Here is a 15,779-nt window from a genome sequence, read left to right as displayed (position 1 = left end):
ACACTGTACATTATGCAGTCAGACCAATAAAGCAAAAAAAAACAAGGGGGAAAGATTGAAAGAAAGTGAGGGGGAGAGATCTTCAGAGCAGAAGGAGTACTGAGGGGTGGGGGGGGGGTAAAGGAGGGAGAGAAGCAGGGGGCAAGGGAGGGGGAGGGGATGGGGTGAGAAAGTGAGAAAGAGCAAAGGAGAGAGTGAGGGAAAGAAACAATGGGAGAGAAAATGCATGAGGAGGGGAAGGGAAAGACAAAGAGGGAGAGAGGCGATATTCGGTGAGAATGGGGCAGAAAGAGTGACAGAGAGAAGGAGAGACATGGACAAGGAAAGAGAGACAAAGACAGAGCATGAGGGAGGGGCTGAGAGAGAGAGACAGGTGAAAAACAGATAAATAACTTCAGGATGTTGAGAGACAAAGATAAATTATTGATTATATTAGGAGAGGGTCCATCAGTGTCCACTGCAGTCAGATAGGTGTACAAGTGTCATTTACTCCGGGACAGTGAGTGACCACCACACCACAGCCTTTTCTTTTACTCAATGTTATATATGTATATATTCAATATAGGTGTCCTTTATTCCTCTTCTACTCTTTTTTTCCCTTCTTAATTACATAAACACATTTGATAATTCTGACGTATCAAATAGATTTTGTTTCATCATTGTATATACTTTTATATTATTAATTGATAACACTTTCTTTTCTTAATTGCTGTATTGTTATAATTGTTACATATAAATTAATCTTGGTTTTGTATTTTTTTATTTTACTTTTATTATATAGGTAATACTTGTAGTGCTTTGACAATACAAATGTAAATCTGTCATGTCAATAAAGCAAACTTAAACCAACCTCAACTGAACTGAGAGAGAGACAGAGAGAGGCATTTGGGGACAGAGAGATCGAGAGAGAGTGAGGAAGAAAAACAATGGGAGAGAAAATGCATGAGGAAGCATGAGGAAGAGAGAGAGAGAGGGAGGACATGAGGAACAGGGAGAGAGAAAGGGGGGGAGAGAGAAAAGGAGGGGGGATGGGGGAGAAAGGAAGGGGTGGAATGAGAAAGAGAGAGAGAGAGAGAGAGAGAGGCATTTGAGGACAGAGAACCCGAGATAGAGTGAGGGACAGAAACTGCGTGAGGAAGCATTAGGAAAGGAAGGAGAGAGAGCGAGCGAGCGAGAGAGAGAGTGTGAAAGAGAGACAGACAGATAAAGACGTGAGGGTGAGATAAAGAGCACAATAAGAAACGAGAAGAGGATCAGGAGTCTGGAGAGATGGGCTCTAGAGGTCCCAAGTCTCTGTAATTAATCTGGAGACAGGACGTCTTCATCTGCTCAACATGAGCATCTCAATCATACTGTTATCAAATATCTACCGGCAAGAAACCTTAAAAAACACTGCACAGGTACGAGCAACTTCAAACAAAAGTCTTATTTAATCAAGCGCCCCAGAGTTTAATCATACCCCACTGTCATCACTAACACCTAATCATCTCATCACAAACGACAGGGGAAATTTAGAGAAGCATCACTCTTCTTAAGAACTAAAAATCCTGTGAATTCAAATGTACCACAGCTTGATCAGGTATATGTTTCACCGCAAAATATTCAGATTACTGCAGTGAAACACTACAGGCTGCTACTACGAGCCTGCTTGTATTCCTCATTCATTACCTGCATTAAATAGTGATGATTTATAATGTGGGAGAATGGCGTCTCTGTCGTTGCACTCTGGGCCCACAACACCTGCTATAGCGCTATGTAACTTTGGAGGAGCAGGATCAAGACCTCTTGCGAGAACTGTGTAAAGCCTGGTTTATACTCGACGCATTGCAAACGTTCAGTAACTTCGGTTACCCACAGTTCTCTGGTTACGAACAACGTGAAAAAAACAAACAGCACCACGAAAATTATGCAAAACAACGCCATTGGAGCGAGCTTGTTTTAAAATGTAAGTGGTTCACATCCTTGAATTTGTCTTCGTTATCTTATAAAGTGTAAAATGACTGATTAAAATATTCATCCGTATATCGTATATCGCTCATATCTTGTATTTTATTTAGAAGTATTTGTATATATGTAGTTTATTGTACTACATAAGAACATCTCCTCCATTTCTGTGAAAAAATGAAAAAGCAACAAACATAATGCAACAGGCTCCATTTTCTCTCACCAGTTCTCTCACAAGTTCGACGCTGCAATTGCAAAAGGCGGGAACTTTCGGGTGACGTCACCATATATTGCTTTGTTAGGACTGTTCCACTTGTGTGAGAATAGGCTACTAAGGAGTCTTCATAGGACAGTCCTACTGAGGACCTGCCCTACCTCAGCTGCAGCCTGGGTTTGCAACCAGCTTCTCACATACATTAGCTAATCTATGTCTTGCAGCATCATCTTCTCACAGCCCACACCATCTAGTGTGATGATACACTAATGCTCAAATGATTGGAATCACTTGTCTTCATGTGCTTCGTTATTTTATTTATAATAATAACTCTAAATCTATAACACCTGCAGACTGCAATACTATAAACTAGACATCAAACTGCATTTTATATGTTTTAGTCAATATTTCAGTGAGTTGTGATAACATACAGTAATTACCTCAAAGATATTTGTCAAGTTGTCTGCCTTGAAATTTGATCACCATTTTTTAAATCAAATTTCAATTCAATTGGTTTTTATATATTTTTTTAGATGTATCACTGATTCCAAACCTTTAAACTGTAGTGCACACAGGCTGAAAGATGACACAAGACAGGCAGTTCAGTGTAACACAAGACAGACAAGCTCAGTGTAATTGTCTGTTCTGGCATTCAAACAATCTCACCTGTTTTAAATTGGCCATTATGGGCTCTGTGGACGGATAGATGACCTGTCTCTCATCTTCCTCCTTCTTCCTCTTCTTGGAGCGAGGGGCTGGGCGTTCTCCACTTTTGGGCGTCCTTTTGGTCCTTTGCTTTTTCTTGTCCTCAGACACTAAGGAGCCAGCAAAATCCGGATGGCCTGAAAGCTGGCTGTCTGAGTATGTCTGTGTGAAGGACAAACAAAAGATGTTGGAAATGACCCACTTATTTCTGTTGTCCATCCAAATCATGGGTTTAATATACGGGGTGTCCCCTGCAAATATTTACATGGCATTCGGCAGACGCTTTTATCCAGAGTGACTTACAACTTCATCAGTTTACACAGGCAAGCAACGGTAGTATTAGGAGTCTTGGTTAAGTGGTTTGTATAGTGTAGTGGCTAACTCCTCTGCCTTCTACGCTGTAGACTGGGGTTCAATCCCTGCCTGGGTAAGCACCCTACACTATACCAATAAGAGTCCTTGGGCAAGACTCCCAACACTACCTTCGCCTACCTGTCTAAAATGATCAAATTGTAATCCGCTCTGGATAAGAGCGTCTGCCAAATGCCGTAAATGTAAATGAGCCTTGCCCAAGGACTCATTGGTATAGTGTAGAGTGGTTACCCAGACGGGGATTGAACCTCAGCCTACAGCGTAGAAGACAGAGGTGTTACCTACTACACTACACCAGCCAGTAGAAGGCAAAAATATAAATATAAATAATGAATCAGATAACACATTCAGGTGCAATTGCACCTTCAGAGGACATAAATGAGTAATGTTTGCTTATCTGAGCATGAACAGCATTTTTGTTTAGTTGGAACACTTGCAGTTGAAGCCAACAGTATTGAGCAACCAACAGATTAATAAAAAGACAATTTAGGGAATTTTTAATGGTGGGAATAGTCATCAAGCACTACTATGTGGCACCAGAATGTGAAATACAATGGTAACTTTGTCTGGTTAGGTAGATAATGCTAATGACATTAGCATTAATGCTACCACCGTATTTCTGTCAATTCCAATCAAAATTTAATTCATGGCCTTGAATCAAACTGGCTCAAGCGAGTCATGTGGAAAGGACTTTATGTTTTTGTAACAGACGAAAAAGAAAAGCAAGTTTAGCCATTCTCACTTACCCCTGTGCTGTCTATGGAGCTCTGTCTCAGCAGAACCTTGCTGTCAGCGGAGGCCTCCTCTTCTGATCTCAAACTGTCCTCAGACTTCTGGTGGGGCAATACAGATGGAGGAGTCCCTTTATTTTTCAGCAGGTGTTTCAGGAGCTCATTACCACCTTCTCCTTTGGAGCTGCTTGCTGGACTTTGGCCTGCAGGAAGGGGTGACATGCCTCCCTTCTCCACTTCCACCTTCACCATACCCAAGCCCATATCCATATTGGTTCCCTTTGGCCCGTGGCAGTCACTGGCCTCTATCCTCTCCATTTTGATGTTACTTAGGATCCTGTCCTGGATGTCCTGTTGACCCATAGTCAGCTCAGCTCCTACACAACTTCCTTCAGAAAGCTGCCTCTCCAGCTCAGAGTGGGGCTGGCTGCTCTGGGAGCCTGGGGTGGACGATCCAGGCTGGGAGGTCTCGCACATCTCATGCTCTCCAAAGAGCAGGGGATTCCTCGTGGGTGTGGACGATGTGTCTGAAACACAGGGCGTCAGTGGGGCAGTCAGGTCAGAGTGAGGAGTGGATGGTGCCCTCAAGGACTCTGTGTCATCATCCTTCTTCTTCTTGCGGCTCTGTTTTTTCTTGCCCTTCTCTTCTGGGATAATGTTGGAGTAGAGCTGAATCAAGGAAGGACCAGAACCTGGGAAGTTTGGGGGCAGGGGCATAGTTGACTCTACCCCAAAAGGATGTCCCTGTCCTGGGTTTTGAGGTACCATATTAGGTCCAGGGAATCTTGGAGGTCTAGGTTGACCCTGAACAAAGTTAGGGCCACCATGCAATACTTGGTTGTCTAACCCGAAACCTGGTCTTACTTCCTGAGGAAAGGGCCCATTTCCCATTATAGGTCCTGAAGGAGGTCCTCCAAGTCCAGGCTGCATGCCTTGCATGCCTTGCTGCTGGGGGAACCCTGGCCCTTGGATTTGCTGCTGAGATCTATGTGGCTGCATGAAGTCTTGAGGCAAATTCTGGTTATAGAAAGGCATTTGCGAGAGAGTCCTCATATTTCCATCTTGACTGATTAGACCTTGCTGCTGCTCCATTTCCATGCGCTGTTTCATGCGTTGTCTCTCCACCTCCTTCATCAGCTGCACCCTTTGCCTTTCCTGCTGCTCACGCAGCCTCTCCTTCCTCTCTCGCTCCTGGAAACTTTCACTGAACGGGTTGGTGTCGTCAAAATTAACATGAGGAGACTCACCACTGGACTGTGCCTGACCAGCCCTGGCTAAAGCTGGTGGAGGAGGCTGGCCTTGCATCATCTGAGGAGGCATCACACCGGGCATTTGAGGTCCAACATGGCCTGAAGCCCCAGGGTGCCAGGCTGGCATGCTGGGAGCATTTGCCTGTCCAGGATGGACCTGCATGGGCATGGCAGGACCCATCAAAGCTTGGCTGACAGGGCCTGACGGCACCATGCCCGGATGACCCTGCATTGGCAACATGCCAGGCATCATTTGAGGCTGCATGCCACCCTGCTGCTGCTTGACCCTGTACTCCTCTATCAGCTCGGCATGCTCTTTCTGCTGTTTCCGGATCTACGGCAAGACAGACAAGATGTTTTGTCAATGGCTAAAAGGTCAAGAACCATATCGTACAATATAGTAAGACAAAGACAAGAAAGGATGTAAACAAAATCCACAAGAAAACTGCACAGACAGAGAATGTAAATAATTTTAGTACTGGAGAAAGTACTAAATAAAAAAATGCACAGTAATTTACAGCAAATGAGGTTGCTGGTGATAAAAACTGTGTGTAACAGGTGCCTATGGCCACATTACCTGCTCCAGCTGTTTCTGCACCACACCCTGCTGTTCTGTCACATGTTTCAGCTGCTCAGCATCCTCTTCAGGGAACTCCCGCCCTGCTTTCTTAGCAGTCCTTTGCTTAGCGGACAGGGCTTTCTTTGATTTCCTGTGGGCTCCAATCTGCTCTTCCAAAAACTTCTGCTGCATCTGAAGAAGCTTCTGCGTCTCACGAAGCCAGTCTTCATACTGTACTTTCTGGGCCTCATCTGAGAAAGTTGGGAGAAAAAAAATTATGCACTCCATAATTCTGACTAACTACATATTTTTGTGGAAATGAATGATGTCTTGAGGACACAAAAATGGACCAGATGTTGAAATCTACAGTTAGCAAATGCTTACTGGTAAATCCTTGTCCAAAACTCGGAGGACTGGGCCTTGTCATGTATGCAGCCAGCTTGCCATCCTGAAAGAAATGAGAACACCATTATTATAATCGTAATTAATTACATGAGTATGAATTATGAGACAAAAATGACAAAACGAGAATCAGATCATTGCTCCACCTGTGGCACTGCTTGCTGCGGAGGAATACATCCATCTTGACCTTGTGGGCCCTGCCCTTGTTGAGGAGCCACTGGAAACCTGAAAAAAAAGAAAGACCGCAAGAATGAGAGAAAACAGGAAAAAAACACACAACAAATTTTAATTCAGAAGGAATTCAAAGGAAAGTTTAACAAATTGTTGCACGACAGACTCAAGTAACAAATATATTCATAGATCATTTTAAATCTAAAAATACATGCCAGTTGATACACTTACTTGTTCATGACCATTTGAGACATTCCCATGTTGTTTTGAACCATTACTTTATTAATTCCTTTCAGGGCCACCATCTTTGCTTTCATGATAGGATCAGTAATGGCATCAAAATCTGAAGGAAAAAAAAACATTTTTTTTTCTTTTGGACAGATCATAAAGTGTAATCCCAACCAAAAGCATTTTTTTCAGTGAAAGTAAAAGAAATATAGTTTTGTACTAAAGAATGTTATCAGTTTTGTTGACAAACACTTCTTTTTAAACGGTCAAAATAATTATTGTGGCCAGTTTAGCCTTTTCAGCACCCCTCTGGTTCAACTCTGCAATTGGGGCACAAAGATAATTCACACAATCTGCAAAAACACAAGACAATATAATATGTTTTTTCATCTTCTTTTCGCTTGTTTCTACCATAAAATTACCATCACTGCAATAATGCAAATTTCCGCTAGCCCATCTGTGGAATTTTCACTGTTATAAGGGGTAAGCTAACAATGACGAATGTGTTATACTTCTACATTTTACCTATGTTAGGGAAGAAAGAGTCACTGGACCGCTGTCTGATCATGGCTTGCATCTGTTTCTGCTGCTGCTGTTCCTGCCTCTCTTGATCCAGAAGGTCCTGCAAGAGGAGCGGCTGCTCCTCCAGTAACAGTGGTCTATTCTGCTGGCCCTGCCCGGACAACAACGCTTGTTGGGATTGAGAAAGCATACCAGTCTGTTCCACTGAAAGCAGAGCATCCTTCTGATCCACTCCAAAAATGGGACCTGAGGACTGGTCCTGAATTGTGCCTGGGATGTCTAAAGGACCCTCACTATGAGAGGAAACCAGTGATGGATCTACAACCATGCCAGGATTTATCCCCTGCACAGATATGGCTCCTTGTCCCAGCAGAGTGGAACTGACAGTCTGTTGTAGCCCAGGTTCCTGGAGTTTGCTCTGAGCCACTGATTGCCCACAGCTGTCTTGTTTATGTGATTCATTATCTGGTGGAACGTTGACCAGTAAACTGGAAAGCACTGGAGTGGCATCGGGGTGAATACCAGGCTTTGGGATCTGTGAAATGGCATCAATACTTCCATAATCTTCTTGATTAATGGCTTTAGTTTCATTTATTTGATTTTTGCAAGAGGCCTCATGTGACAAACCATCTTTGACCTCAATTTTGATATCTTTTTCTGACTTCAAGGATCCCTGATTCGGAGAAACCTCTTTTTTTATGTGACCCGGGGACTGCTCAGGTTTGTCCCCAGTTTTCCCTTCTGCAGATGTGGAATTGGAAGGTAAGGAAGTGTCATCTGAAGAGTTAGTTTTTTTCCCTGTTTGTGACTTTTGGGGCTCAGAGGTTTCAGTGTGGTCATCAATGGGATCATTGAGATCCAAGTCCTCACTAAGGTCTAGATCAGCATCAGTGTAGGCAATAATATCAAATTTCCCAGATGTCAAGAAAATTTCTTCCAGGTGCAAGTCGTTAGTCTCCAGATCCAGGTCTTTTCCATCATCTGTGTCAAGATTCAGGTTCTCTAAATCTGTATCAACAAGGTCCTTGACCTCCACATCTTCAAGATCCTTCACAGCTGATTCATCTGCATCAATCTTTTCTTCAGACCCTTCATTTGTAGGTAAAACAACATCACTGTTCTGCCCAGCAGATACTGCAGGGAAAGCTGATGAAGCAGGACCACTAAACGTCTCATTTGAAGCAGGTTGGCTCATTGACCTCATGAGTGGAATTTGTGGATGTCCAGTTCTTAAAGGAACACTGGGTTGATGCAAGCTTTCCATACTCATCGTCCCCTGCAAATCTGCAACTACTCCCTGAGTTTGAGTTATAGCTGGATCCACTGGTTTAGGACCCTGGTTGGCCGGAAATCCCATTTCTTGCCCACTCGTTAAACCTGGGGGTCGTTGAGGTTGTGTGGGTGATTCCATTCGGTTTCCCTGCATAACAGGACCTGCAAAGGGAATCCGGAGCCTGGCTTCAGGAGGTCTGTGTCTAAGTTCTATAAAGGGTTGCCCCATGATATTGTGCTGCTGCATGTGCATGCCTCTAGGTGGCAAAGGCTGGAGTCCCATGGGGTTGCCTCCTAATGATTTCCCCAGATCTATAGACATGGACCTTCTCATCTGTGGATGACCTTCCATCATTGAGTCCTGCATCTGATGAGGTCTTAACCCTGGGCCTTGAACACCAGGAGGGAAGCTTAACCTAAGACCAACAAGAAAAGTTAATGATTATTAAGACTTCCACAAATCTATTGACATTCACTATTTAAAACTGTGTAATTTTATGGCATAACTTAAATATACCCACCTGGGTCCTGGTTGTCGGATGTTATTAGTGTCCCCAGGAAACTGAGGTTTGGGAAACTGACCATCAGGGAAAGACCCTCGTGGATCTCCTGGATATGGCCCATGGAACCTCTGAGGGCTCCTGACAGCACCTGGGCCAGGATATGGTGGAGGTGGCCGATTAAATAGGTCACTGGTCTGCTGACCCTGGGTTTCCTGACTCCAGTGTTGAGGGGTACCTGGAGGCACGTTCACAGGCTGCTCTTGTGCACTCTTCTCTTGACGAATAGCACTTTTCTGCTGCTGCTGTCTAAGGATCAGCTCTCGAATACGCTGACGCTGTGACAAAAACAACAAATACATTATCAGGAGCTATCAGCTTATTTTTTTACTTTATTATGTACATTAAGACAAGATTTAACATATATGTAAATTTAAAAGTACCTGTCTCAGTCGTTCTTCAGCCTCTGCAAGAGGGACAGTCTGAGCTTCGGTGTTGGGCTGCCCTACTGCTATAGCACCGTGTCCCAAACCTTGCTGTTCCCTGCTTTCCGGACACTGAGGGTGAGGGTTCATGGGCACCTGCTCAAATGGGTCATGGACCGGTGTGTGGCTTGGCTGACTGGATGGTGACTGGGACACACTGTTTTCATCTGCCATACCAGGATGTCTCGGAGTCTGAGACCCTGGCATTGCTGGACTGGCAAAAGCATCCTGCATCAGTGCTTGAGGTGGTGAAAATGAATCTTGACCAGGCATGGGTCCTGGTCTTATAACCTGTCCTGCACCTCCGGGATGAGGTGTTCTAGGGGGTTGTGCATATGGATCACTAAGTAATGCCTGAGAGGCACCTGCTGGCTGTGTATGAGGATCTGCACCTATTTGCCGTGACATTCCTGGGGGGTGATTAAATGGGTCTTGGTTCCTTTGGTAATTTTGGGACTTGAGGAACCTTTCTGGCATGCCTGGGTGTGGTGTCCCAGGAGGCTGTGCATAAGGATCCATTGACATGGGAGACAGTATGCGATTCTGAGTCTGAGTTTGCTGGGGGGGTTGGTTCATGATGACAGGATGAGAAGTGGCAGACTGGTGAGCATAGGGTTCAGGGTCATGTGGTCTGGGTGTGCCAGGCATTCGAGCATATGGGTTAGAAAAGGGAGTCTGGGAAAAGGGATCACACTGAGAGTAATCTGGCCTTGGGGTGGATGGGGTACGTGCATATGGATTCCCAGCAGACTGATGTGCCAACGGACCAGGTTGTGAAAAAGGGTGGGCCTGAGGCTGCCGTGTGATTCTTGCTTGATTCTCATAGCCATCACCCATCACAGGATGTGGAGTGAGAGGGGGATGTGCATATGGGTCATTCTGTTGACTTGAAAATGCCTCTGTAGAACGAGGTGGCATCATTGGTCTTTCAAAGGGATCTCCAATTGGTCTTCTTGAATGGATTCCTGTGTTTGACTCCTGAGCTTGAGGTGGAGGCATAGGGGTTTTGAAGAGCTGAACAGACCCTGACTCATTACTTCCTGGGATAGGAGCGAGAAGGGGACGGGCATAGGGATCTGAAAGAATCATTCTGCCTTGAGGCATTCGTGGATAAGCTTCTTTTCTCACAGCTGCCCTGGAAAATGGATCATGTCCTGGAGAGCCAATCAGGTGCCTCCCTTCCATGGCCTGACTAGACCTGGGAGGACACATAGGCTTGAGAAAGGGATCTGTTGGTCCTGCTGGCCTTGGTGTGTCCGGAGGCTTGGCATATGGGTCTATGTTGAGGGCTGTTGGTGAACCGATGGGTTCATGAACAGATGAAGCCTTCCCACATTCTTCTGAGAGAATCCTAGGTGATTTCCCAGATTCCGAATTCCGACGGGCAGCAGCCGGGCCACTTGGTGGTGGTCTTGGTGTGCCCACCATTTTAGTATAAGGGTCCCAAGGTGAAGACGGTCTAGAGCCAGAAGAGCCTGGAGAGAACATCTGTGGTGACTGTGGCTGGGATCCTGATGAAGGGGGTGGAGGATGAGGACGCAGAAAGACATCATCTGGGGAACCTGATGTGGGGGTTCCTGGAGGTTGTGGCTTAGAGAACCCATTCTTGGAACCAGACTGCATAGGAGACATGTTCCCGTTGCTGTTCTGCGACGAGACTGGACTCTGAAGGCTACCAGATGTGTCCATTTCAGACGGACCTCCTTTGAGGTGCTGCTGCTGTTGCTGCTGCTGAAGCTGCTCATTCTTCACCTGTTCAAGTTTTTGTGTAGCTTCAATTTTGGCTTGTTGTTTACTTTTTTGTCTCATTTGCTGCAAAATAAACAAAATAATAATGTGCTTAGATGATGTTTTTTTATTTAGCAGAGAAAGCAGCTTAATTTCAAATTCCTAAAAACCTGACACCCCTTAAAAGAATGTAACAGTAACAAATCATTGTAACCACAGAAGATATTTTCTGTTAAAGGTCTCTCACAACTTCATTGCTTCTTTTTTTCCCCATCTTTCACTAGTTCTTAGCAAATAACTACATGTAATTCATCTAATTCGCATGTTCTCTGAGCGCTGTCTACTTTAAGCTTCTCTCTACTTTCAAAGCAAATACAAATGGTTCAGGAAAGTTTATTATAACGGTCTTTCAACCAAGCATTTCCAGTTAAACACTGCTGTACAATCCTTGTCTCATTTCAACCCTGCCACTGTGATATTCATCGAATACCTGTGAGATGTTTAGAGATCACAAAATTAAACAATACAGTTTTAATACACAGTTCTATAACCTAAGAATAGCTTAGACAGTTTGCCTTGAAGTTCCTGAAGTTACTTAATAATAAGACTTAGTATGTAAGAAGCCTGGGATTTTAAGGGGGTATGCATAGGAATAGCTCCATGGCCACATAATTAAATTAAATTATGGAGCTACCCTTTTGTTGTGAAATAAATACTTTATACATGCAAAAAAGCATGCAACTGTAAACAAGTTGTACAAATTGTGCACAGCATTAAACCTAAAAGCATCAAAAAGTCTCCTGGATTGTTAATATCCAACAGCTGTAGAATGCAGACTATTTCAATGCTCAGGTAATGAAACAATGATAAAGACATAACGATAATGAGGTCATAAAAAAATCACAGCTTTTTAGAGAGATGAATTCTCTAGGCTTCAGGCCTAACGTGAAACAGACTGAGACTTTGCGGTCTGTTCTCAGTATCTCCATAGAGCAATAACTAGAATCTATAGGCTCATGACAGTGCACTCATAATATGGCTACAGGTGAAATGGACAACTACTAAAAGCAGCTGTCTTTGAATCATCATTACAACTGATAGAATGGATTCCTCTAATAACAGAAATGACTCATCAGGTGAGGAGGAAAAGCTTAAAGATAAATTTAGGAAAGTAGATCTAGATATAGAGTATGAATATAAATTTTGCTGTGGCGTATTAACGTCCTTTCCAATAGCCACTAAAAACTTTTTGCAAACATATTTTCCAACCCTTTGCATATTTAACATACACTCTTATTCAGAGAGATAAGAACGGCAGTTGTGCTGCTCACAGACTCTGTGTGGATAGAGAATCTAACCCGGTCTTCCAAGTGTGGGGGCAGATTCTTATTCAGTTTGTTAGCCAACTGCTCTAGCTTTAGTAATTGCTTCTTAATAATTTTCACATCCAGGTACACTGTATTCCACAGGCATTCTACAACTGAAGTGTGTCTTTGACAAAGGAAAAAGCTATTTTATTTGCCGCTCAAGGTGGGAGTTACACGTGGTCATATTTATTAGACTATAGTTACCAGGCTAGTAGTCAGGATTAGCTGACACCACAGGGATTCCCAACAGCTGTATTACATATTTGCATAACGCATGCTGAGTATTTTAGTGAGAGAACAATGTGGAACAAAAACAGGAGAATTATATAAAATTGTGAATTATGTTAACCTGATAAGGCCAATGACAAATACCATCTTAAATAACCATTTAACACCATGAAATTCAAATACAGAATAATGACAAGACGGTATTATGCAACACTGCCTAAAGCAACCCAAATGTTAAGAAGAGCCATTTTATCCTTTCAACAAAAACCAAACCACCTTAGAAGCCACAACATTTTATGTCCATATTAACATCCTCGCTGTAAAAATGTCTCAGTATGTGCTGATGTACTAGTATAGGATACAAAATATAAACCAAAACGCAGACTTACTTTGCTCTGCTTTAAACTTTAGCTCAGCTATCATCGTTTTTCTCGCATATCTGGCAGGAAACTTTTTCACAAAAGTTGAATAGTTTCTTTAAAATGTCTCTCAGTGTTAGACTTTTTACGAGGCTGGAGTCGCTTCTCATTCACCAGCTTTCATTTTCACCATTCCACCTTAAATGGTGCCTGAGGCGCCACAATGTAGCTGCGTTGCACATCAAATGTATCAGGAAAACAGCTAGAGTGCTTATAAATGCAAAAAAGTCTGTCCTTTCGTCTCTAAATTACCAACATTCGTCTTAAATCTCTCTCTTTGTCTTTCGTTAGCTACTAGCTAGGGGAGATCGTTGTCCACATTGCTGTGACCAGCACTCTGCGCACTGATCTTCAGGGTAAAAGGGTGATTTAGCAGATACAGGCTACATTAAGAGTCCAGAGTTTCGCCCATTTATTGTTAAAACTTTGTTGAACGATCAGCAGAGCTTTATTTTACTGCAAAAGATGATTTTATTTTTACCTAAAAATCTCATTCTGCTGTGGAGCTCTGGAGCTGCATGTTGCCGACCCCTGGCTTAGAGTAATGCAGTTTCACTCATTAAAAGTATCTTCAGTCAATAGTTTCAACTTGTTATCGAATATTTTCCAAACAGGCAATGAGTAATCACTGCAGACGTACCTGTCTCAGCTTCCATTCCTGCTCCTGTTCTGATTCCTTGTGCTTCAGCGGGTCCTTGAACAGGAGTTCAGGGTCCAGAGGGGGAATGGCAGGGTCAAAAACTTCCAAAGCCTGCGCGACCTGGGGCTGCTGCTGCTGCTGCTGCTGCCTCTTAATTGTTTCATTAGACATTTGCACTTTGTTGATGCGAAGGGCCGCCCTGTTATCCCGGGCCTTTTGCTGTAAACAACACACAGGTGACGCTCATACCAAGTCTTCTGTTAAACAATACTAAGCTTATTAGGCTAATCAGCTTCATTACTTTCAGTACTACATTTACCATGTAAACAACAGTGTAGATACCTAATCATAATTGTCACGTTCTCAAATCCTGCTCCACAACAGTTATTCTGTAAGTTGGTAGAACCAGCCCTAGTGACGGACACTGTGATTGAAGGTTATTACTGGACGATCTGCTCATGTGTTATATCTTACCACATACGGGGCCCTGTCTTGAGAACTTGCTTTCCTCCACAGCTTTGCAATTTGTTTCACTCGGGTTTGCCAATCTGTGGAATGAATTTTAAATGCAAGTGTTATTAAAAAAATAAATAAATACGAGCCCACTGATCAAAACAGACGGATCGTTATATACGCACCTGGGTATTCCTCTTTGAGGTTGGGGAAGTTGACATTAGTGTAGAGGACCGGGGCCACAGTAGCGAGCTCTCCCAACGTCTCCTCTTTCTCCCACTTCAGCGTGCTCTTCTGGGCCGTGGATAAGGAATCCCCCTCTCCCTCAGGGACGGGGGCAGGAGGGGGAGCAGAAGCTGGACCTGGACCGGTGGCTGACCATGGGCCAGCTGCATCCTGAGCCATCTGACTAAACTTCCTCTCCCTGTTCAGTACAGAAAATACCCTGATGCATTTTGTGAGATCCAGAGCATTCGCAATACAATGAACTATATCGCTGTCGTCGGAAGAAAAAAGACGTATCTCCAATTTTGACGTTTCTCGGTTTTTGACATAATTTGAAAATATCTGTTACCCTTTACATTGTATCTATATTTCATGATGAATGGACTAAAAGAAATGACCCAAAATGACATGGAAAAAAGGTCTGGTTCCATTGACTTACATTAAAAAAGAAAGTATGTTTTTTCTTTCTTCTGTAAAGTTATCATTTTGGAGATACAAGGTTTTCCTTCAACAACAGCGATATGTATGTTACATTGAATTGAATCAATGTCCAAAACACATGTAAAATTACAGCATAAAGGGACCACGCATTCTGTGTTTTTACTGTAATTTATTTTGTCCCGTGAAGTGCACTTATAACGTGGTTTTCAGTACCAAAAACAGTAATTTATTCTTAACTGACTTTTCCAAATGCTATTTGTCCCTTACAATTAATCAGCCTGTTATTATTATCGCGGCTATTAAGACTGATATATGTAAATTAGCTTGTTTCCGACTGGCTTTTCTGATTATTTTTGTCGTTTACTTTCCATACACGGACCGTAGGCAGCGGGAAGTGAACAGTATGCTCTGAAACTTTAACGATGTTTACACAGCACATTAAAACTCCTTTGTCACAAAAAAAGTAATGTAAGGAAAATATTTTTTTTTTTCCATGTCATGATTTTTCATTTTTTGGCACTGATCTGTAGCACAGCTGGTCAGCTGACACTGATACTAAGACATGCAAAGCTCACCTCAGATTGTCAGGAAAAGGCATGCGTTGCATGGGAGGGAAGTTTCGAGGCATGTTAGGCCCTGCTCCAGGAGGCATCTGTGAGGGAGGGAACTGCTGATTGGGTGCCATCAGACCATTCATCACTGGCATCCGGGGGAACATTCCTGTGTGGAAGGAAAAACATTTTTTAACCAATTTAGCCAAAACGTATCATTTTCTGAACCTTTTTTAAAAAAAAAAAGTCAACTTGCAACTTCTTAATGGAAAACGCAACGACAAAGTGAACAGCACACTCTGAATTTGAAAAACTTGCAAATTTAGACGTATAGTCTTGAGCTTTCCTACAAGCGTTGAAGAAGCTTCTTAA

General features: G+C 43.2%; 1 protein-coding gene across 3 annotated transcripts in view; it reads right to left on the bottom strand.

The window, feature by feature from the left end:
• The window catches only part of kmt2cb (lysine (K)-specific methyltransferase 2Cb), a 151,759-nt gene that overhangs the window by 17,455 nt on the left and 118,525 nt on the right, over window positions 1–15,779 (bottom strand). For all 3 annotated transcript variants that reach the window (XM_036597087.1, XM_036597089.1, XM_036597088.1), the window contains exons 33-45: window positions 15,432–15,576; window positions 14,376–14,614; window positions 14,212–14,285; window positions 13,738–13,956; window positions 9,314–11,167; window positions 8,892–9,208; window positions 7,102–8,786; window positions 6,580–6,691; window positions 6,324–6,402; window positions 6,160–6,223; window positions 5,794–6,026; window positions 3,982–5,550; window positions 2,825–3,025 (exon numbers count right to left, since the gene is read on the bottom strand). In XM_036597087.1, coding sequence (XP_036452980.1) covers window positions 2,825–3,025; window positions 3,982–5,550; window positions 5,794–6,026; window positions 6,160–6,223; window positions 6,324–6,402; window positions 6,580–6,691; window positions 7,102–8,786; window positions 8,892–9,208; window positions 9,314–11,167; window positions 13,738–13,956; window positions 14,212–14,285; window positions 14,376–14,614; window positions 15,432–15,576 — 6,791 coding nt within the window. The remainder of the gene's footprint in view (window positions 1–2,824; window positions 3,026–3,981; window positions 5,551–5,793; window positions 6,027–6,159; window positions 6,224–6,323; window positions 6,403–6,579; window positions 6,692–7,101; window positions 8,787–8,891; window positions 9,209–9,313; window positions 11,168–13,737; window positions 13,957–14,211; window positions 14,286–14,375; window positions 14,615–15,431; window positions 15,577–15,779) is intronic.

Source organism: Colossoma macropomum, unplaced genomic scaffold (assembly GCF_904425465.1).
Source record: "Colossoma macropomum unplaced genomic scaffold, Colossoma_macropomum, whole genome shotgun sequence".
Lineage (NCBI taxonomy): Eukaryota > Metazoa > Chordata > Actinopteri > Characiformes > Serrasalmidae > Colossoma > Colossoma macropomum.
This window is presented reverse-complemented; position numbering and strand designations above follow the sequence as displayed.